Raw genomic sequence first — 23,418 nt, 5'->3', positions numbered from 1 at the left:
GCTTAGTTAATAGTATATCATCCTAGAATAGGCCCATTGAATCAATGGGAATTCAGTAAGGCAAATTCTCCATGAATTTCATAGATACAAATGGGCCTACCATACCTGCAATTTACTAGAATAGGCCCATTTCAATCAATGACAACTTATTGAGGAACTGACTTATCAAATCCCCATTGGCGCAAGGAGTTTTGGCCAGAGTTAAACGATACTATCAAAAAACCATTAAAAAAAGAAGACAATTTTACACTAAGTTTTCAATAAATATGAAAAAGGCATAAAAATAAAAATTTCCAAGCCATACATAGCCATTCACCATACAGTAATCAAAGATACTCACATCAAGAGAGTTAATTTCTTCCAAGTTTAGAACTTCTCGAATAGGATTACTTTTCTGTTGTCGGATATAATCTGCTATTGCAGTCACTGATCTCTGACCCCGATACTCTCTTTTCATCATCATTCCATTCCGGAACAATTTCAGGGTTGGGTATTTGCTTATCCTGTACCTTTGAGCAATGTCAGCTGAAAAGTAATTAAAAGCATTTGAAAGATATGCAAATTCAAGTAGTTAGCAATCCTTTTACATACATATATAGATCTAACAATGAACCATTCGTTCTACTTCATCTGACTTTTAAGTAAGATCATGACAGAAGTAAATGAACCTTGCTTAACCCCATATTCTTCTATTACAATCCGAACTGCCTTTTTGGTTCAGTGCATTTACTACTGGTATTACTTCAGACTCTAAAAACTCGGCAGTATACTTACATTATAAATAATCCTCTTTGCATGGGACTGGGGGCTGCTATTTTCAGGCATTCAAGGCTCCTCCCACCAATCCTACTGATCCCAAAAGCTTACCCAGGTGGGAAAGGATTCCTAGGGACCCAGAAGTGGGAGGGGGAGACAGGAAACTGTTCATTAAAAATAAATGTCTGTGGCTGGATAGCTCAGTGGTTTAGATCAGTGATTCTTAACCTTTGTTACTTGGATGCTTTTGAACTGCAACTCCCAGAAACCCCAGTCAGTACAGCTGGTGGTGAAGGCTTCTGGGAGTTGCAGACCAAAACTCCTGAGTAACCCAAGGTTAAGAACCAGTGGTTTAGATCAGTGGTTCTTAACCTTTGTTACTCGGATGCTTTTGAACTGCAACTCCCAGAAACCCCAGTCAGGACAGCTGGTGGTGAAGGCTTCTGGGAGTTGCAGTCCAAAACTCCTGAGTAACCCAAGGTTAAGAACCAGTGGTTTAGATATCTGACTGTAGTGCCAGAGATTGAGAGTCTGAATCCCCACTCTGCCTCCTGCCTCCCTCACAAGGGTTGGATTCAATGATCCACAGGGTCTCTTCTAGGTCTGAAGTTCAAAATTCTAAGCTTTACGCATATAGTACTTTGTGATCAGGATTCTAGCCCATAAATTAATAAAATGCCGTTGTTGTTGTTGTTGTTGTTGTTGTTGTTGTTGTTGTTGTTGTTGTTGTTGTTGTTGTTGTTGTTGTTGTTGTTGTTGTTGTTGTAAAACATATACCAATTACAGAATACATATCTGCAACCAGGTCCTTTTATTTTAAAAATGTAGGAAGATTAGGTTTTATCATTTATAAGAATATGTCCTTCAAAATGTTGATTTGGACTTTTAACTTGTTAAGATACACACCACAAAATCTCATCATCATTATAGGCCATTTTAAAATGCAAAGCTTCTAAATTGTGTCACTTTAAAAATGCTCTCAATTAAGGAACTTCATGCTATTATTTTGATTTTGATGCAGTGGTTTAGCTCTTTAGCAAATTAGCTTAATTAGCTATTAATCACCAACATTTAAAATAGTGGACATTCGTATTTTCAATAATCTTAACTTTTTTCCAGCCTTTTCTCCAGGCAATTTTGATTGTTTTATGACAGGACCTCACAAGACAGTAGCTTTTTCAGAGATATTAATCAAATAGTTTAAACTCAACAAAACAGAAAGAGCAAAACCACATTTGTACTACAAATCTAAACAAATCTGAAAACAAGTTACAGTACATCAGATTTAATAGCTAGTTTAAATAATTTTGTACAAGGAATATCACAAGAGCTTTTTAAAAAGCAAAATATTATAATATTTTAAAGACCAATACTTGTTTCAGAGTGAGCTTTTGCGGATGAAAATCCACTTCCTTAGACACAGGTATACAGTAAATGTCCTGTATTTACATGTATCTCTATGAGGATACATATAATAAACAACGATATGTTAATACAGGAACGGGACTGTTAACCTGTAGGTGAGGAGGGCCCAACTCTTACAAGAATGCTAAGAGGTGTGTTTCAGACAGGTCAGGATCCATCAAAGGAGACAAATGCTTTACACCTATAAGATATCACAGAGGAAATAACAGAAAGCTGCTTTTTAAGTGAATGTAGTGCTAGGGATGTACAGTGAAAACGTATGTATTTGTTTTGTTTTGGGTTCTTTTGTGAGGTGCCTCTACTGTTTTCATGTCTTCATGCCCTTGTTCTCTGCATGAAAGGAAGCACATATTTCAGGTTCTTAATTTATTTTCATTCTGTTTCTATCAGACACACATCCAAAATCCCAAAAGAACTTCTAAAAACTACTCCAAAAAAAGTTAAATGGCAAGGCAAGAGAGAATTAATCCAAAAGTCCTTAATATTTTTTTAAAAAAATCTGGCCCAAAATGTGGGCCACAGTATTAACATGGTGTCATTGTCACAAGTATGGGAAAACAATATTAAGTTAATAAAATCAGTTAATCATGAAGAAAATATATAAAGGATGTTCTACAGATGGTATATGACACCTGAAAAAATATCAAAAATGTATCAGAATACCTCTAACAAGTGTTGGAAATATAAATCCAAAGAAGGTAGTTTTTCTCATATGTGGTGGACTTGCAGGGAAGCTAAGAGTTTTTGGAAACTAATCCATGAGTTTTGTTTTTTTTTTTAAATTAAAATAATTTAAATTATTTTATTAAGTTAAAAGCTTTTGGAAGCTAATCCATGTGATTTTACAAAAAAATGTTATCTCACACAATTCCATATAAACCTGAACTATTTTTGTTGAATATAGTACCAGATTCAATAGAAAAAGAAAAAAGATATTTGACCATACATGTAACTACGGCAGCAAGAATGTTCTATGCAAAATACTGGAAAAATGATGAGACACCAACAATCCAGGAGTTAATAGAAAAAGCTTTTAAAGGAGCAGAGATGGATATTTTAACTGAAATATTAAAGAATAAAGAAATTGCTGAGGCAAAAAATTTGGGAACCTTTGTATAATTGTCCAAATATGTTCCCAATGATGACACACGAAAATAGCATCTCCCCAAGATACAACATTTGGACAGGCTTGTGTAGAATGATACATGATTTCAAACAGGCTGGATTCAAGTCCTGTAGGGTTTTATGAATCATATCCAATGTTATAAATTGAATGGAAATAGACTGGTATCCAATGAAGCTGATGTAGAAACATAATCATGTGCTTCTTCTAATCAGCCTAGTCAATAGTCTAGCCTCAGCATTCTGGGCCATCTGAACTCTCTGGGCACTTTTTAAGACTTTCTCAGATTTAGTGTTAGTCCGTGAGTGAAATAAGCAAGGCACATGCCACTATGGTATTACCTGACATCTCTAGCAATGGGCATACAGTGGTGCCTTGCTTAACGATTGCCCCGCTTAATGAGGAAATCGCTGTACAATTAGGTTTTTGCGATCACTTCTGCGATCGCAAAATGATTGTTTAAATGGTTTTTTTTCATTTAACGATGATCGGTTCCCTGCTTTGGGAACCGATTTTCACTTTACGACGATCAGCAAACAGCTGATCGTCGGGTTTCAAAATGGCCATCGGCTGAAGAAAATGGCCCCCTGCTATTTTCTAGGATGGATTCCTCACTTTACCGGCACCGAACATGGCCGCCGTATGAAGGATCTTCACTGGATGAGCAGGTATTCAGCCCATTGGAACGCAATGAATGGTTTTCAATGCATTTCAATAGGTTTTTTTAATTTCGTTTGACTATGTTTTCGCTCTACAGCGATTTTGCTGGAACGAATTAACATTGTCAAGCTAGGCACCATTGTAGTTGGCATATTAATTTTTTTCTATTCAAATACAATCCTAGACACCTCCTATATATGTGGGACCCTGGTGCCATCCCAAATATGGCAAAATTTCCTCTGATGCTTGATAGAGGGCACAAGGGGACTTTTTAGCATTTTTAATATCTTGGGGCCTGGTGAGGTGCACACTGCAAAGGGACACATTTTACCCACCCCAATTTAGAGCAAGAATAGTTAATTTATATGGAAAGGAGTGGTGCCATCTACAAACGGTGGCAGCACCTCCTTAAACTCTAAATAATCTCTCATATCAATTTCATACATGTATTGAAAAGCAAAGAGGGCAAGACAGAACCCTATGGAACACTGCACATTATGTTAAACAGTAGTCCCCCTGTACTACTTTCTGAACTTGCTTGTAACTTCTTTAAGACAAGAACTTGAGGTATATAGCCCCCTCCCAGAGAGTGATGAGTCTAGACAGTTTTCTCACCTATTTGGGGAGTTTCCAGCAGTTTTATCAGGCAGTCCTGCTGAGACTTTCACTGCTTAGAATAAGGAATGAGGAGGTCACTGATACCTTGTGGCACAGTGGTTAAACTGCAGTACTATAGTTAAGACCCTGTTGATGAACTGAATTTGATCCCTATGTGTTCAGGTAGCCAGGTCAAGGTTGACTCAGCCTTCCATCCTTCAGGGATCAGTAAACTGAGTACCAGGCGTGCTGTGAGGGGAATGTGTAGCCTGCATAATTAAACTGTAAAATATCCAGAGAATGCTTTAAGCACTACTACTATGCAGCATATACGCAGCACACTTTGCTTTGCTTTTGTTTTACCCATAGCTTGTATATATTCTCAGAGTCTAGTTACCTGCTTTTACAATTCTATATCATTTATTTATTTGTCTTATTTTTAGGCTAACTTTCTCTGGATAAGGGAGCTCCACTATATTGAGAGGATATAGATCCAAAATACATACAAAAAGTACAGAGGTACATATAAATATGGAGGCTTTTGAGAGCATTGTCCATTCATTAGGTGAGGTGTCAAAATTACACAGCATGGCAGGAGGGAAACTGAAAATGGAGAAACAGCTACTCTTAAGTCCATGTAGTCTGTATGTTTCTCCAGGTTGTGATAAAACAGGAAGAGGCAGACAGAAGCATAGTTACCTCATGAAAGCAGTGCTACAACATGCAGTAGTGTTAAGGTTTTAACTGGGTTACCTCATAGGCTCACTGAGGCCTGAAAGTTAGAAACCTTAGGTCCTCCACCTTGAACAATTTCAATCTTCCCAGTGAAGTCAAAATTGCATCCGTTTGGTCTGCGCACATAAGCTCTTTTGTTGATGGAAAGGAAAGCTCACATGGCGTCTTAAGATTACTTTTATTACTTTTGATTTCATGTGTGTTCATAATGTTAGCAAACAGACCTATTACAAATGTTGAGGTCTGTATAATGCAGATATTGCAGTCCAGAATGGACAACCTTCTCAAACATTTTACGATCAATTTGTCTTGTGTTTGGGAATAAAACTCCTTGCACTTGTCCAATTTAGGCACCATATGATTAGCAGTATCAATAATGGATGATTACAGAAGGAAGGAAGAACGGCTACTCTTCTTGAGGCAGCAGTGGACAGACACCTATTTTATTATTGTTGTTGTTTAGTCACTAAGTTGTGTCCGACTCTTTGTGACCCCATGGACCAGAGCACGCCAGGCCTTCCTGTCTTCCACTGCCTCCCGAGGTTGGGTCAAATTCATGTTGGTCGTTTCGGTGACACTGTCCAAACATCTCATCCTCTGTCGTCGCCTTCTCCTCTTGCCTTCACATTTTCCCAACATCAGGGGCTTTTCCAGGGAGTCTACTCTTCTCATGAGATGGGCAAAATACTGGAGCCTCAGCTTCAGGATTTGTCCTTCCAGTGAACACTCGGGGTTGATTTCCTTCAAATTAGATAGGTTTGTTCTCTTTGCAGTCCAGGGAACTCTCAAGAGTCTCCTCTAGCACCACAATTCAAAAGTATCAATTCTTCGGTAGTCAGCCTTCTTTATGGTCCAGCTTTCACTTCCATACATCGCTACTGGAAAAACCATAGCTTTGACTATGTGGACCTTTGTCGGCAAGGTAAGGTCTCTGCTTTTTAAGATGTTGTCTAGGTTTGTCATTGCTTTCCTCCCAAGAATTTCTTTTCTGCTCCTGCTATAGAGGCACACATTATCATATTTAATGTAAACTAGCATATACTGAATTTGATTTCTCAATCAATCAGTCAGTCAGTCAATCAATCAATAACAGCATCAAACCCCTAATTCTTACACTGTTTTCTTAACTCTTTCTTAATAGACATGACAAAATAGAACAGCACTAAGAATGTTTTTAAAAGTTAGAAACACCAGATTCCACACATTCTCCAACAAACATCTTTATACTGGCCATACAGACATGCAAAATGACATTTTGTTATTAAGCATCAAACATTGTATGGATCATCAATAATTCTTTTTAATTTTCTAGACCTCAAAAGCACGTAAGAATTGCTAGGGCCCACAGCATGCTGTAGCAGCAGTGCATCAAACAGAAAAATAGACACACTAGGCTAACCATTCTGAAGGAAGTTAGGAGAAGTGCAAAAGCTGCTACATCTGCTCCCTAGAGATCTTGCAGCTGCAGAAGGATGGTATTTATATTACAAATTATGCCTATCCCCAAAACAATTCCAGTAAAAGCCACATATATATCTATCAGAGTGTGCAGTGCTGTTGACAGTGTTGTTTGAGTTTAAGAACTCCAAACATAGAGCAGTGCAGAGACAAAAATGAAAACACAGGACTCAGGTGCGTTCCCTTCACCACCAGAACAAAAATATACATGCATATGTACACCTCTTCAGAATCGTCAGTACAGAAATGGTAATCACAGTCCAGTCCGCTCCAATACTTAAGGATGCTGACTGACAAAGTGACACACTGCTTCGCCATGAATAACCCAACAACATAGGTTTGTTTACTGCTTACCTATATACTTGTGTATGATACAACACTTACACAACAAATTGAGTATTGCACATGTGCAGGCACGTCACCTGTTCTGGCTAGATGCCAACTAGAATGACTGTGTTTCTTCCTTTGCTTAATTAATCTCCCATAATTCAGAGAGACAATTCCATATTTTTCTGTCATATGTTAACAATATCACAATCCAATAATCATAATCATAATCATAATTATAATAAGTAGTAGTAGTAATAGTAGTAGTAGTAGTAGTAGTAATAGTAATAGTAATAGTAATAGTAGTAATAATAAAAAAGCTCAGTATTAAGAAGCACTCATTCATTGTCAGAGATGGCTGTGAAACAAAGGTGGGAAAAAGGCGGGTGACTCCAAGGGCTCTGCCCCCAAAGAGGCAGCGCAGCCCCAACAGAGGAGAAGGTGGGAGAAAAGGGGGGGGTTTACCTCATTTCTATCACCCCAATATTTTTTCCTTGTGCCAGTACCACCACTCTATCTTGTCCCACTGCTGCCTCTTCAGTACACAGTACATTGACACACAAATAAACATGAGATCAAAAGACTTGTGTGGACTCTTCTCACGGAAGAATAAACATCTCCAACGTGAACGGAAGGAATGCTCAAATGAGATAAAATAGATCACACTGAAGAAAAGAACCTTTTAAGCACAAACCAAACCATTTCAAATTCCCCCATCTAGACAGGCCCTTACTCTATATAAACAGAGACTGGCAGTGCAAACCATGTACACAATGATAGACCAAGAAACACTGCACCTGCAAGGTGCCTCTAATATTTTTAGAACAGCTTTAACTTAAAATATTGGGTCTGTAGCAGTGTTTAAATATGAAGTGCTAGAATCATAACCACCCATCACTATCGTGATTTAGGATATATATTTGAGGCTTATTTTATGAAATGTTTATAATTTGATCAGTAATAAAGACCCTCTAATGTGGTTTAACCTTGATACATAACCCTGAATATAGGTAATGTGGAAGGAAATAATTCCTATTCCTCCCTCTTTATGTTAATATCACAAAACAGTATAAAGAGATCTAGTGCCCATTATGATGTATTTTGCTAGATAAATTTTTTAAAAGATTTTGTTTGCAGGATAGGATCCCAGTGAGAGAAAAACTGGAATAAATAATGTGATTCATAACCAGCCTTTAAAATCTAGTGTCCAACAGAAGCATTTATACATCTGAAGAATGTCATCTTTTTACATGAGACGTGTAATTCTTTTATCTACAGTACTTCCTTTGTCAAACTGTAACGCACTGCAAAGCCTGCACTTGCTCTAAAGATGCTCTGAAAATGTGAATTTGCTCAGCTAGACATTTAGAATAGGTAATCCTGGGAAAAAGCGGAGTACTCACAGTGCTGATCACAATCTACTCTGGCAAACACGACCTGATTCTTATCTGGAAAGTCTTCTTTAATGACATTGGAAGCTTCCTCAAAGATAGGATGCAACATTTGACTAAAGCGACACCTATTGAGAGGCAGGACATCAAATAAGCAGCAATTACAGAAAATAAAATACCTCAAGATTGCAAATACTATAATTCATCTGGCTGCAAATGCTGCTTAAAGTGGTAATTATACCAACTACTGGGCAAACCTTTACTGGAGAAATAGATGTGTGAACTAGGATGATCCATGTATATGTGCACAATAGAGGAGGCCCTAAGAAATCTACGGCCAGAATTCTATTGTCAATTTAAACTTGCGTAAGAGAAATAATGTCATATTCATTAGTAAAAGTGCTGGTTGTGTTCCCTGGTGCACCCAAACACTCAACCAGAACCTTTCTCATGAGTAACAATTTAACACCAAAATTCATAGGATTTCCTCTATGCAAGTGGAAATCAACAACAAGGTTCTGGCCATTAGATGTCATAGGTGAAATATAGTGGTGCCTCGACTTACGAACACCCCTACCTACGAACATTTCGACTTACGAACAGCTCTGGTCGCAAAATTTTGCTTCGACTTGTGAACGGTGCTTTGACTCACAAACAGAAGAAAAATGAAGGGAGGGCGGGGAACGCGAGAAATTTGAACTTTTAGTTAACCTTTGGCCTGCAAAGAGGCTGCTTGTCTGCTACCTCGCTAGCCCCAGCAGTTAGAGTGTGGATACAGAGAGAGACTTCAGACTGCCTGGTACTGTACTGTATGTACTGTATTTTTTTTTTGGCTTAAAAAAAAATTTGGGGGGGATTTTTGACTTTCTTTTTTAAAACAGAGAGACTGCCTGTGCTGAGTGAGTACATTGTATTTACTGTACAGGGGTTTTGCAGCTTGGGCTTGGGCTGGGGGGTGTTATGTTTCTGTGCTCTGATGGGTCTTGCAGAACCTTTCTGCAAGGGTCCGTGCTGGCTGGTGTGCTTTAAAATGGATTTTAGTCTTTTGGTTTCAAAATCAGAAATTTTTTTGCAAGGGTCTGTGCTGGCTGCTGTGCTCTAAAATGGAGTTTAGACTCAAGTCTCTCCCCCTCCCCCAATTGTCTCCTCTCTCTTTATGCTCCCCAGGTGCTTGGTTTGGTTTAAAAGGTGCTTGGTTTGGTTTAAAAGGTGCTTTGTTTGGTTTAAAGTATATTGGTGTAAAATGTGTGAGTTTAAAATGTGTTTTAGACTCCAAACTCCCCCCCCCCATTGTCTTCTCTCTGTCTTCTCTCTTTTTGTGCTTAAAAGCACAAACCTTTGTCTGAGAGGTCTGTGTGCCCAAGTGATGACCTTCTTTCTTTCCTCTTTTCCCCATTGTTCCCTCCTTCCTTTCCTGCCCTTTTTTTAAACCTAAATCATCTTAGGTTAAAAAAAAAAAATCTCCCCCTAGTGGTAGAGGACGGTTTTGCATTAGTTCCTATGAGAATGAATGCTTCGACATACAACCGGCGCCTCTACATACAAACAAAAAACAGCCGGAACGGATTAATCGGCTTTCAATGCATTTCAATGGGAAATGCTGATTCGACTTACGAGGCATCACTGTAATGGAGAGAGAACTACCACTATAACTGATCATGATAAACTGTATCTTGGAGCAGTTTAACACCAAAATTTGGACAAACTACCTGTGTAATTATACTTAAATTGAACTATTTAAGTTTTATGTTGTCTAATTTCCAACCAAGTTTTATAATTTTAAAACATTAAAAATAAGGGTTTCTATGCTAGCAAGAGTCCCATGAAAGAGTGCAGATATACTTACCAATCAGCATAAAAATTCACTAAAGCAACATCTGCATTGTCTGAAGAAAAGAAAGAAGTTTTCTGTAAGTGTTGTGACAGTACAAAGCCAAGGCTTTACCAGGTAAGAAAACAAGTAAAGAAAAAACAAGAGAGCAAATGTCTTTATATAAAATCTCCCAGAAGAGCAACTGATAGAATCTGCGTATATCAGAACAAAAACACACAAATGAATATAGTTTTAGTTACCGATCCTGATTTGCTGGCCCTGTTATCTTCCCTGCTGATTCTTATTCAAAAAAGAGAGGCCATTTTCTATTAGCGTAATAAAAATATCATGGCTCTGTTTTTTCTACAATACACTAATCTTTGTGGTAAAGCACTCAGCATAGCCAGTATAAGCTCCACTTAGTGAAGGATGAATATTGTTGAAACACACATGTATTTCATATAAATGGTGCACATTTTAAATAACAGCATTCCTAATACAGAAGTCTATTTGCCCAAAATACTCTTCCATTATTACTGAAAACTGATCCCACTAATTTAAAAATATAACATTACTACAACATTGAAGATAATGCATGATTTTTTTAAAGATACTGCACTATTGTGTCTGCCGGTATTCTCTCTTTCAATTTTTCCCTTTGCATTTTTAATGCAATGGTTTGAGGTAATATACTGGTTGAGAATTTTTAACTATGTATCAAAGGTCATTAATTAAAATCTCAGGTCAGCCATGAACCAATTTAAATGGCTTGCATAAAGCAAGGGTGGCAACCTGTGGTTCTGCATGTGATGCTGGAGTTTGAGTCCAATGATTTCCAGATGTTAATGGTGGGAGTGATAGTAGTGACATGGAAATTGTAGTCCAACAACATCTGAAGTGCCACGTTTCCTCATCCTAGTAAAGCCACTACTTTTCAGAATCAACTCCCTTCCTCCCCTAAAACAGATACAATACCAATTCAACCCTGTGATATTGCTAGGATTAATTTCAGGCATGTAAAGCACTTTAAAATGTTCTAGTTGTAAATTTTTCTTCTCATATGTTGCAAGGCAATGTTGTGAGAACTCTGTGTTTCTCCATTATCAGTCAAAAGAACAGTCAGTCAGTGTAATTCAAACAGGCACTTAAGAAATTTGTAGAATTTGTTGGAATTTGTAGAATTTGTTGGAAAAGCCCAGTTAAGATATTTTATACAAATATTGCATAGTATAAACATTTTTGGATAAGCAAACTTTCTCCTCATGTTTCTCTACTTTCCCCAATCACAATTAGAGGCCAACAATGAGCTACAGACTCAGTTACTTACATTTTTGTTCCAATGTAATAAAAAAACACAAGTTAGTCATGATTAATTTACATTATCTTGATTTTAGTGAGACTAAATTATGAATTAAACATAATGCATTTGCTTTTAAATTAGCATCATGGAAGCTTCTCTCATACTCTAACAGAACTGGAGTTCCAAAGACACAAGCATTTTAACTACCTCAGCTGAACCTCACTTGTAGCATGGCATTAGCAGTCTTTAGTTGCTATCATACTTTAAACTGCTTAAATGCCAATGTTGCAAGAGTAAGTGTAGCTCAGGACTGCATCTGTAACTTAAAGGAGCGGGCTTAAAATACATTTTTAAGCTACCACTGTATCTGAGACAACTTCAGATTCTGAATACTGACTCAAGACTCATTCATAATATAAACTGATAAAAATTGGTTGAGGGTATAAAAATGTTTAACATACATAGGACAAATATTTGAGTACTTACTTAAAATATCATCTATGTTGCCACTGTCAAGACTTGTTATTTCACTTCTTGTTGGACTAAAGAGCCAGGACACCTGCAAGTGTACAAATATTGGTCTCGGTCAGGCAAACACCCAATTCATCACACTGTGGCATTGCCTAGGCCCCAGTCATGGATTATATGCATGAAGGGACTCTTGAAAGGATCATCAGAAGGCTACACACTGTTGCCCTTGCCTCCCATGACGTAGATATTCAAAACTGCAAATGTCCATACTGCCCTTTCGATACAAGGGGGAGCTGAAGATAGGGAAACAAAGCTCCTCTCATTAAATTACACATGGTGGAAATTTACAAGTGTTGAGGAAATGCCACATTCATCTCCTAACCCTGTTGCGCTACAACCAATATATATTCATATTAGCATGTATGTAAAATAAAATCAGTTCTTTAACAGAATTTTTCTTATATAAGATGTGGCTTACTCTTGCTACTCTTGAACATATTTAATATTCAAGAGCTAGCTAGGAAACATCCCTGGAAAATAATGCTGGGGAAGGAAGAAGGCAGCAGGAAAAAGAGGAAGACCACATTTGAGATGGAATGACTCCATGAAAGAGCCACAGGCTAGAGGCTGTAAGAGCTGAACAGGGCAACTGAGGATAGGACATTTGGGAGAGCACTCATTCATAGGGTGCCATAAGTCAGAAGTGTCTTGATGGTACATAACAACAACAAAGCTAGAAAATACTTGCTGTTGTCTATTTTATTGCTGATCAAAGGCTGCACTGAGTAAATATTTGTTTGGCATCCTAAACACTGATTTAGAAGCCAGTGATTCAGACAGGAACTTAATATTAAAATATGAATCAATTTAGTGAACATTTCCCCCTCATCTCCATATCAATTCTAAATTCTTAAAATGATCCTGTGAAAGAAGAGAACCGGAGTCAAACTCCAGCCACCGCTGGTTACATACAGGAAACTTACAAAGTACCTGGGCATTGTTAGTCCAGTTCATAGAATAGATTAATCTTCTTTGTCTTATCTTAACATTCAGTAAATGCAAATGCCAAGACAACAATGAAGTGATTGTTTTTAGTAGCAGGTAAGTAAGGACTAATGGAAGCAATGTAAGGTTTTCAACTAAGACTTCATCATGCCAATTTAATTCTGTTCTTGATATGTGTGTGCACTTTGAAGAAAGTAGTTGGGTACAGCTATCCTGTGGTGGTATGAATGGCAACTGATTCTAAAAGGTGCAAAAGTCTGGCCTCTATAATGCAAGCTCCTATACTTAGCCACATTATATTTATGGGACAGCAATATCACAAAATAAACACAATCCATGCTCCATATATCTTGGTAGCAGTTTATGCATAGATTCCTCAAAGTAAATTATTAGCTTCATTTCAATAGTGGACAGACAGGGTGCCTATATACTCCAGCTCTCTGTTCTTACAATAGTCAATCAGATGCTCCAAAAGCAGCACAAGAACCGAATACTGGTCTTCTTTTGCAACACCTGCAACTGGTATAGACAGTTATACTTCCTCTGATGCTGGAGATAATACACAGCTATTATTCCTAGTTGCAACCGACAGCCTTTCCTCCATGACATGGGTAGGCAGTTGTGGGGGGCATGAGATCACTTTCTAGCTTTAGGAACCTCCAAGGACAGCACCGGCCACTCCACATGAAACCAGAAGTGACCAGAAAGTCATTTCCATATTGGCAGACAGTCACAAATTATACTTGCAGTTGTTCTTTTAAAACTGACTTTTCTGATAAAACAAAGTATGCATCAACATAGCCAGAAATATGCCTATGACTCTACTAGAGGAGTAAATGTGCTTAAAGGTGGGAAAAGAGCTTCTGGGAACTGCAGAAACAGACTTGGGGGGCATATAATTCCTAGCTCTGCTCAGTTACATTGGATCTCTATATATCCAATGTCACTGAGCAGTGAGGCTCCTTCTTTGTGCAATAAGAGCACAACCTTTTAACCCACTATGTATGGCACATGGAATTTTACTAGAAACATCAACCCATCCCACATTTCTACTTTCAGTTGTTTTGGGAAGTAACATATTCCTTTGCATCACTAAATCAACAAATCAGTCAAGCACACATACTACATTCTCAGACATTACAGATTTTTACTTGATGTCTGTAAGAAAAGAACTCCCTAATCAGAATTTAACACAGTTAAGACTTCATTATGAAGACAACTTTAAGCACTAATTCTATAAGCTTAGAACATTAATATTGTAAGCTTATAGAAGTAACTCCTTAAGATTATAGAAGCTTGTAAGCTTATAGAATTAACCCCTTCATGGATTGCTGCCTTGTTATGGCGAAGGGGCTTGAGTAATTCAGAGAAGTTATGGGCTATGCCATGCAGGGACACGCAAGATGGACAGGTCATAGTGGAGAGTTCAGACTAAACACGAACCACCTGGAGCAGGAACTGGAACGCCATTCCAGTATATTTGACAAGAAAACTCCATGGACAGAAACAAAAGGCTAAAAGATATGATGCTGGAAGATAAGCCCCTCAGGTCGGAAGGCATCCAACATGCTACTGAGGAAGAGTGGAGGACAAGTAGCTCCAGAGCTAATGAAGTGGTTGGGCCAAAGCCAAAAGGATGCTCAGCTGTGGACACACCTGGAAGTGAAAGGAAAGTCCGATGCTGCAAAGAAAAATATTGCATAGGAACCTGAATGTAAGATCTATGAGCCTTGGTAAGCTGGATGTGTTCAAACAGGAGATGACAAGAATAATCATTGACGTCCTGGGCATCAGTGAACTAAAATGGATGGGAATGAGCGAATTCATTTCAGACAATTATCATATCTACTATTGTGGCCAAGAATCCGGTAAAAGAAATTGAGTAGCCCTCAAAGTCAACAAAAGAGTGGGAAAAGCTGTACTGGGATACAATCTCAAAAATGATAGAATGATTTCAATACGAATCCAAGGCAGACCTTTTAGCGTCACATTAATCCAGGTTTATGCACCAACCACCCATGCTGAAGAGGCTGAAATTGACCAATTCTATGAAGACTTACAACACCTTCTAGAACTGACACCAAAGAAAGATGTTCTTCTCATTATAGGGGATTGGAATGCTAAAGCAGGGAGATAAAAGGAACAGGTAAGTTTGGCCTTGGAGTTCAAAACGAAGCAGGGCAAAAGGCTAATAGAATTTTGTCAAGAGAACAAGTTGGTCATCACAAACACTCTTTTCCAACAACACAACAACACTTGGACATCACCAGATGGGCAATACCGAAATCAGGTTGATTATGTTCTCTGCAGCCAAAGACGGAGAAGCTCTATACAATTAGTAAAAAACAAGACCTGGAGCTGATAGTGGGTCTGATCATCAGCTTCTTACAGCAAACTCAAGCTTAAACTGAAGAAAGTAGGAAAAACCACCAGGCTAGTCAGGTATGATCTAAACCAAATCCCTTATGAATACACAGTGGAAGTGAAGAACAGATTTATGGAACTCGATTTGGTGGACAGAGTGCCTGCAGAACTTTGGATGGAGAGTCGTAACACTGTAAAGGAGACAGCAACAAAAACCAACCCAAAGAAAAGGAAATGCAAGAAGGCTAAGTGGCTGTCCAACGAGGCCTTACAAATAGCAGAAAAGAGAAGGGAAACAAAATGCAAGGGAGATAGGGAAAGTTACAGAAAATTGAATGCAGACTTCCAAAGACTAGCAAGGAGAGACAAGAGGGCCTTCTTAAATGAACAGTGCAACGAAATAGAGAAAAAGAATAAAAGGGAAAAAACAGAGATCTGTTCAAAAAATTGGAGATATCAAAGGAACATTTTGTGCAAAGATGGACATGATAAAGGACAAAAATGGTAGGGAACTTACAGAAGCAGAAGACATCAAGAAGAGGTGACAAGAATACACAGAGGAATTATACCAGAAAGATCTGGATGTCCCAGACAACCCAGACAGTGTGGTTGCTGACCTTGAGCCAGACATCCAGCCTTAGAAAGCATGGCTCAAAACAAGGCCAGTGGAGGTGATGGCCTTCCAGACGAACTATTTAAAATCTTAAAAGATGACCCTGTTAAGGTGCTACACTCCATAAGCCAGTAAGTTTGGAAAACTCAGCAGTGGCCAGAGGACTGGAAAAGATCAGTCTACATCCCAATCCCAAAGAAGGGCATTGCCAAAGAATGCTCCAACTATCGTACAAATTGCACTCATTTCACATGCTAGCAAGGTTATGCTCAAAATCCTCCATGGTAGACTTCAACTGTACATGGACGAAGAACTCCCAGAAGTACAAGCTGGATTTTGAATGGGCAGAGGAACTGGAGACCAAATTGCTAACATATGCTGGATTATGGAGAAAGTCAGAAAGTTTCAGAAAAACATCCACTTCTGCTTCACTGACTATGCAAAAGCCTTGATTGTGTGGACCACAACAAACTATGGCAAGTCCTTAAAGACATGCAAGTGCCTGACCACCTTATCTGGAAGGCAGTACGACAAGGTTGTATATTGTCCCCCTGCTTATTTAAGTTATATGCAGAATACATCATGCAAAAAGCTGGACTGGAGGAACCTGCAGTTCAATGGTTTCCAATGGGGGAGAAAAAAAATTCACCAAAAATTAACAGAGTCAGATCAAAGCCAAATTAAGTTTGCACACATTTTAGAAGCTGCACTAACGATTCCAAGCATTTAAAACCGTTTTTTAACCTTTTAAGACACACTTAAAATTGCAAAAACGGACATCGCAAAACCACTGGAATGCACTGAAAAGGTTTCAATGCATTCCAATGGGGGAAACATTGTATCGCTTAGCGACGTTTCCTATGGGGATTTTCGCTTAAGGACGGCAATCCGTTCCCATCGGAACGAATTAACCGGTTTTCAATGCATTCCTATGGGAAATGGTGTTTCGCTTAGCGATGTTTTCCCATAGCAATGGTTTTTTAACCAATTAACATCGTTAAGCGAGGCACCACTGTATCTGAGGAAAGTAAAAGACAGCAGTGTATTTCTAATGAGTATTGTCTATTGATGTGTTATTGTGCTTATATTTTAAATTGTTTTATATTATATGCTGTTAGCCGCCCAGAGTAGTCAATTTAACTAGATGGGTTCGGTATAAATTCAATAAATAAATAAATAATGGAAACTCAAAACAGTTGTTGCAGACTACAAGCTACTTCAGAGTAGTTCAAAAGTAATGCAAACATTTTGGGAGCCCGAAATGCACCAAGGCTTTATTTACATTTTGTGGTGGTCCAGATAGGCGGGGTATATATCAAATAAATCAAATAAATCAATCAAACAAATAAATAAATAAATAAATATATTTTTAAAAGCTTCAACATTTTATCATTTAGACATGGCTACCATTGATTTAGTAACTTCAGACTTGGCATTCATTCAGTAATTATAGTTTCATAGTAACCTTTTTATGGTAGGATTTCATATTTATTTTAGTAACTAGGCAGAATTAGACTATAGTATTTCTAACAGTTTCAGTAGAACTAGCAAATTTTTGTGCAGGCACAATGCCATATTACCTCATCTAAACATGGTACTTTTCTGTTGATTGCCATGAAATTTGCACAAGAAATTAATTGAATTTGACAAAAAAATAATACATTATTGTGTATTATTTATGTGAGATCTAAGCATTTTTGTGAGATCTAGATTTTGCTATTCAGGATGCTTGATTGCAACAGTGCCACAAAGATTACGATATTATGTCACACATTCAAGAAGAAATGCAGTCTGATAAGAAGTGATACTGAATATAATCAACAAAAATCTCTATGAACATGTGCACTCTTTATCACATATTGATATGGAATCTGAGTACAGATGTTGCTCTCTCCCTTTGGATCTTCAAATGTTTTGGATTTAAACTTCCAGAATCCTCGACCAATGACTACACTGCCTGCAACTTTTAAAGAATTCAAGCCCCAATATCTGGAGGACCAAAGACTGGTGTACGGCACACATAGAGTTGTATCAAGTGCCACTAATATCACTACGGGATGTATTTGCCAGTGTGCACATTTTGAATATTACACGTGAATCATTTCATGTTACACAAATCATTAATCTGGGCACATACACACACAAATAGTACATTTATTAAATGTTAATATGTGAGTACTCCTCTGAGTTCCTCTTGTGACTAAGAATCCAGGGAGGACAATATATAAATGTAAGTTGCCTTAATGTGCTCTCTTGCAGAAAAAGGATTCTTGTTTTAATGTATTCTCGAAGGCTTGTTTTGTTTGGGGAGTTTAAAATGAAGCTATTTGTTTCATAATTATGTCTTAATGTGTCATGGGTCAAACACATGAGAAGGGCCATACTTTGGTTCTGGTTTTCTCAATAGAACTGGAAGATGGTGGTTTGGATGTGGAAGGGCTGGTTGTGACCCCACTGTCATGGTCAGACCACTTTCTGGTCAAGTTTAGTCTACTGGGTTCTTCTCTCCTCTGCAAGAGTGGGGGATCTATTAAGATGATCTGCCCTCTGAGACTAATGGATTCGGATGGTTTCTTGAATGCTCTGGGGGATATGGTTGGCGCGCTGGTCGAAGATTAGATCATACTATGAAATAGGGAGATGACCATGGTGGTTGATGCCCTCTTCCTGCATGCAGAGCCCAGACAGCTCCTTGGTATACTTCTGAATTGCCGGCGGTGAAGCGAGAGGGGAGACGGCTGGAGCATAGGTGGAGGAAATCCCGCTGGGAGTCTGATCGAATACGACTTAGAGCCTATTTCATGGCAATACGGCTGGCAAAATAGCAATATTTCACCATCTGTATTGCTTCCTCAGAATGTTGTCCAGCAGTTGTTTTGGGTAGTCCCGGATCTTCTTCAACCGGGAAATCTGGTGGAGGTCCTGAACTGCTCATCAACTCACTGTGATGAGTTTGCCATTCATTTTGAGGGGGAAATTGCTTAGATTCACAATGGGTTGGACTCCACCATTAGTGCAGAAAAAGAGGATGTGTCCAGTGCGGCATGCTTAGGTCAAGTATTAATGGATGAGTTTCAATTGTTGAGGCCTAAGGATGTGGACAGGGTGCTTGGATCTGTCTGTTCTACCACCACTCCGATCGACCCTTGCCCATCCTGGCTAATTGGAAGATCAGCCAGGGGGGTTCGCACCTGGGTCCAGGAGGCCGTGAACACCTCTTTGAGAGAGGAAGTGGTCCCTACTGCCTTGAAAGAGGCGGTAATTCGACCACTACTTAAAAAGCCTAACCTGGAGCCAAGGCTGGTGGTTAACTACCGACCAGTAGTGAACCTCCCTTATTTAGGCAAAGTTTTGGAGTGGGTTGTGGCCGGGCAACTCCAGGTGGATGAAACGGATTTTCTGGATCCATTTCAATCGGGTTTCAGGCTGGGTTTTGGCACGGACTGCCTCTTGTTCCTCCTTTAATCAAGGAGAGGAGGGTGAATAGATGGGGGAAAAAGATTTGCAAACAGAATGACTTAGAAAATGAGGCATGGAGGTGGGAATTCTCAGAAAAGTGGGTGCTTCATTTGATGGATTTTCTCAGCACCCTCCCTTCTCTTTCTCTGCGCCCCACCCAAGAAGGACATAACCCCCTTCTCCTCTCTTCTCCCTTTGCATCTGCTCCCCCCTGCCCAGCCACTGGCTCTGAATTGCACCCCTAACCTGTGTGACTCGGGTTCCAAAGTAGTGTGCAGCCTGTCAATCTCTCCCCCCACCCCAAGATCTCACCTTCCTGGCTTCAAATCAGGTTAAGGCATGGATGGATTGGAAAGGCAGGTGAAAGGAAGAGGATGAAATCTCTTGGGCCAAGTTACAGTGTATCAGGGAAGAGGCAGTCAATGGAGCTTTGTCCTGTAAAGTCTCCAGAACTGGTTGAATCAGGGGAAAGACATGCCAGCAGGAGTAACAGCAACCTTGCCTGGGAGACAGCAGTGGAGTTTGGGTAAGCTGTCAGTATTGTGCAGAGCTGGTCTCAGCTGGTTACAACAGGAGCATCCCTAGTTGGCCATTGCCCTATAATACCCAAGGCTATTGCAGTGGTGACTGCTCTCCTCTGCCACACCCTCCTCCTTCTCTTCCTTCTCTGGTCTACGGCCATTTTCCTTCCTTTCTTTCGAAGGAAACCCTTTAGCTCACATGGGGATTGAAATGCAGCAATGAAAGAGAAGTGGGTGAGGTGGGTTGAAGCTTAAATCTCCACTGGTTCCAAACGGTTGTAAAAACAATTGACATTATTTCCCCCCCACATCACCCTTCAGTAAAATTGACTCCAGGACAGCTTCTAACAATCTAAGGGAACAAACATCCTGTGCTGCCTTCTTCCTAATCTCTTTTCTTCAGCCCTGACTTTTTTATTTTTTTAAAAAATTCAGCAAGTGGTACAGCACTGAGCTGGGTCAGTTTTATATTTGACAGTACCATTTAAAAAGTTATTCCATGGAAAGAAGAGAGCTGCTTATTCCACTTAAAATGCCACCATCATTGTCCCCTCTGTTTCCACACTGCCCCTTCAGCAATACAAGCAATCACACCTTTCAAATAAACCAAAGCATTGGGAATAACAACAAAAATGTACATTCCCTTGCTGTCTGAGCAAAATGCAGTAAATAACCATGAAAAAGGACTGAGTTTACCCACATTAACTTTCCATTGTGTGTTTGGCGGGAAGTAATTCAAAACTGACTGTAGTAGTTGCTGCAAAACTATAGGATAAATTGTAATGTGGTCAAGACTTGAACTGACATGTTCCTCTTGTCCCAAAATGGCTTCAGATCAGAAGATGGGTTTATGAGTGGGGAGAAGTGCATCTGAAAAGTTGCCTCAATGGTCTGGCTAAGAATTACCACAAAATGCAACTTAAGGAAATTATTTTGTCTTTGTTACATTTTTTACTCTAGAATTTCTTTACTTTAAATAAGTGTACTGTACCCAGTTTTATTTTAAATTACAGTGGTGCCTCAACTTGCGAACTTAATTGGCTCCGGAACTCCGGTTGTAACTCGAAATGGTTGTAAGTTGACGCATCATTTCCCATAGGAAAGCAAACAGAGAGTGCAAGACCCATCGAGAATGGGAGAAAAAACCCTGCAAGACCCATCACAGCACAGAAACATAATCCCCCAGCCCAAAACCATGCTGCAAAACCCACCCAGAACAGTTTTTTAAAAGTAGAAAGCAGCACCTTACCAGGCAGTCCAAAGCCTCCTCTGATCGCACACTCCCTAACTGCTGGGGCAAAAGTGCTACAAAGAAACAGCCTCTCCACCAATAATAGTTACCAATTTCAATTCCGTGCCTTTTTCTGTTCGTAACTCAACGCTCCAGCTGCAAGTAGAAGAAAAATTTTGCAGCCGGAGCTGGTCGTAGCTTGAAATGTTCGTATGTCAGAACATTTGTAAGTCGAGGCACCACTGTATTGCTACGCTATTCTCTTACTTTGTTCTTAACTATTTCCTTTATTCTTTACTATTTACCTCTAACTGAATATACAGTAATGTCAGAATTATTCTAAATATCAGGATGCTTGTCTCTGAAAAGTTTTTCTCCCTGTTTAACATTTTTAGTTAATTCATATGGGAGTTCATAAGTAAAAAAAGTGGTTTGTTTTACAAAGGTAATTATGACAGTATGTGGTGCACAGGGCAAGCAGTACAGAGTTCTTTCTTGCTAATGATCCATTAATTAGTGACGGCAGCTCAGCAAGACTGTGGGCCCCTCAGGGATTACCTCTGACTGACATTTAAAGCTGATTTAGTTTTAAAACTGTATAATTGCTCTCTGATGGTATTCTTCCTTGTGTTAAATGTTCTCGTTTTTATTGGTAGTATTTTATTAAATTCATACCCATAGTTATACATGTACCTATTACTGCTTAACATGTAATATTTATTTAGTTTTGAGACAGGTAAAAATTACCTCAAGATTTCTAGATAAATCAAACCTGATACAGTAACTCAAAACTTTATACCTTTTATTTTATGCATGTTGTCCATGCTGAGTATGATTGTTGATGAAATTGATTTTAAAGAATTGTCCGAATTTTAATTTAATTATTTTTTTTAAATACCTGGCAATTTGGTAACAGTTGAAGTTTCTTGTCTCAGAACAGACTAAGGTAACATGGATTTTCTTCCACCTATTCAAACTCACTTGACTGGGTGAGCACTTACAATATTTTTCATGTGTGTCCAGTACTATGTGTAAAGGCTAAAGATTGCTCACAGGTATAATGCTTTTTCATTTTTTGAGTCCACCTGGGTGTTAAGGTCATCCAGGGAGGCCTTTCTCTCAGTCCCACCATTTTCATAGGTCCCTTTGGTGGGGACACAGGAGATGGCCTTCTCTGTTGCTGCTCCCAGACAATGGAACTCCCTCCCACTGGAGGCTAGGTTGCCCCATCTTTGCTGTCCTTTCCAGAAGCATATGAAGATTGTTCACTTCAGGCAAGTTTTCCCTTAGTGACTGTTTGTGAGGTTTTCAAAAATGGATCCTTGTGCTTTGTTGTAAGCCACCTTGGGTCCTTTTTAAAGAGAAGGGTAGAGTTAAGAAATTTACATAAATAAATACAGTCATATTTCATGACAATGTTTTTGTGATCGCAATTGCGATTGCAAAACAATGTTTTAATGGGGGGGTTTCGCTTTGCAACGATCGGTTCCCTGCTTCGGGAACCGATTCTTCACATTACGACGATCAAAACACCTGATCGGTGGGTTTTCAAAATGGCCGCCAGCTGCTCAAAATGGCTCCCCGCTGTTTTTAGGAGGCATTTTTCGCAAGACAGGCACCCAAAAATGGCCACCATATGGAGGATCTTCGCTGGACGATTAGGTATTTCTCCCAGTAGAACGCATTAACCGGTTTTAATGCATTTCAATGGTTTTTTAAATTTCGTTTGACGTTTTCACTCTATAGCGATTTCGCCGGAACGAATTAACATCGTCAAGCGAGGCACCACTGTAATATTTCAGAGATGTATTCTCTGCTTTTTGATTGCACCTTTTAAAAGCCAGAAGCACCTGCATTTTTAAAATGTATGTTCCTGCAACTTTGAAATACGATTTTAACTTGATTTAAGCTCTACCTACAATTTGAGTTATACTTTTGAATGTACTTTTGTTTGCAACTTTCAATAATTGTAAGAATTTTAATGACAATCATATCTGCAGCTTTTCAGAAATTGCAAGAATCGATTTCTGTTTAAGTATTTGTGCCTACAGTTTTTCATAGCTCTAATATTAATTTTTGCATAACTGAAATGTTCTTGTACCTTCTCAAAGTTACATGTTTTTAACATCTGAAATTTCATTTTGTGTATATGGAACATAGAAGCAATGT

The 23,418-nt window shown here is 38.9% G+C and overlaps 1 protein-coding gene across 1 annotated transcript in view; it reads right to left on the bottom strand.

The window, feature by feature from the left end:
• ERP44 (endoplasmic reticulum protein 44) overlaps nt 1–23,418 on the bottom strand; it is a 56,024-nt gene that overhangs the window by 22,425 nt on the left and 10,181 nt on the right. The window contains exons 2-5 of the mRNA XM_020806763.3: nt 12,072–12,144; nt 10,319–10,358; nt 8,485–8,600; nt 341–525 (exon numbers count right to left, since the gene is read on the bottom strand). Coding sequence (XP_020662422.3) covers nt 341–525; nt 8,485–8,600; nt 10,319–10,358; nt 12,072–12,144 — 414 coding nt within the window. The remainder of the gene's footprint in view (nt 1–340; nt 526–8,484; nt 8,601–10,318; nt 10,359–12,071; nt 12,145–23,418) is intronic.

Source organism: Pogona vitticeps, chromosome 6 (genome assembly GCF_051106095.1).
Source record: "Pogona vitticeps strain Pit_001003342236 chromosome 6, PviZW2.1, whole genome shotgun sequence".
Classification (NCBI taxonomy): domain Eukaryota; kingdom Metazoa; phylum Chordata; class Lepidosauria; order Squamata; family Agamidae; genus Pogona; species Pogona vitticeps.
This window is presented reverse-complemented; position numbering and strand designations above follow the sequence as displayed.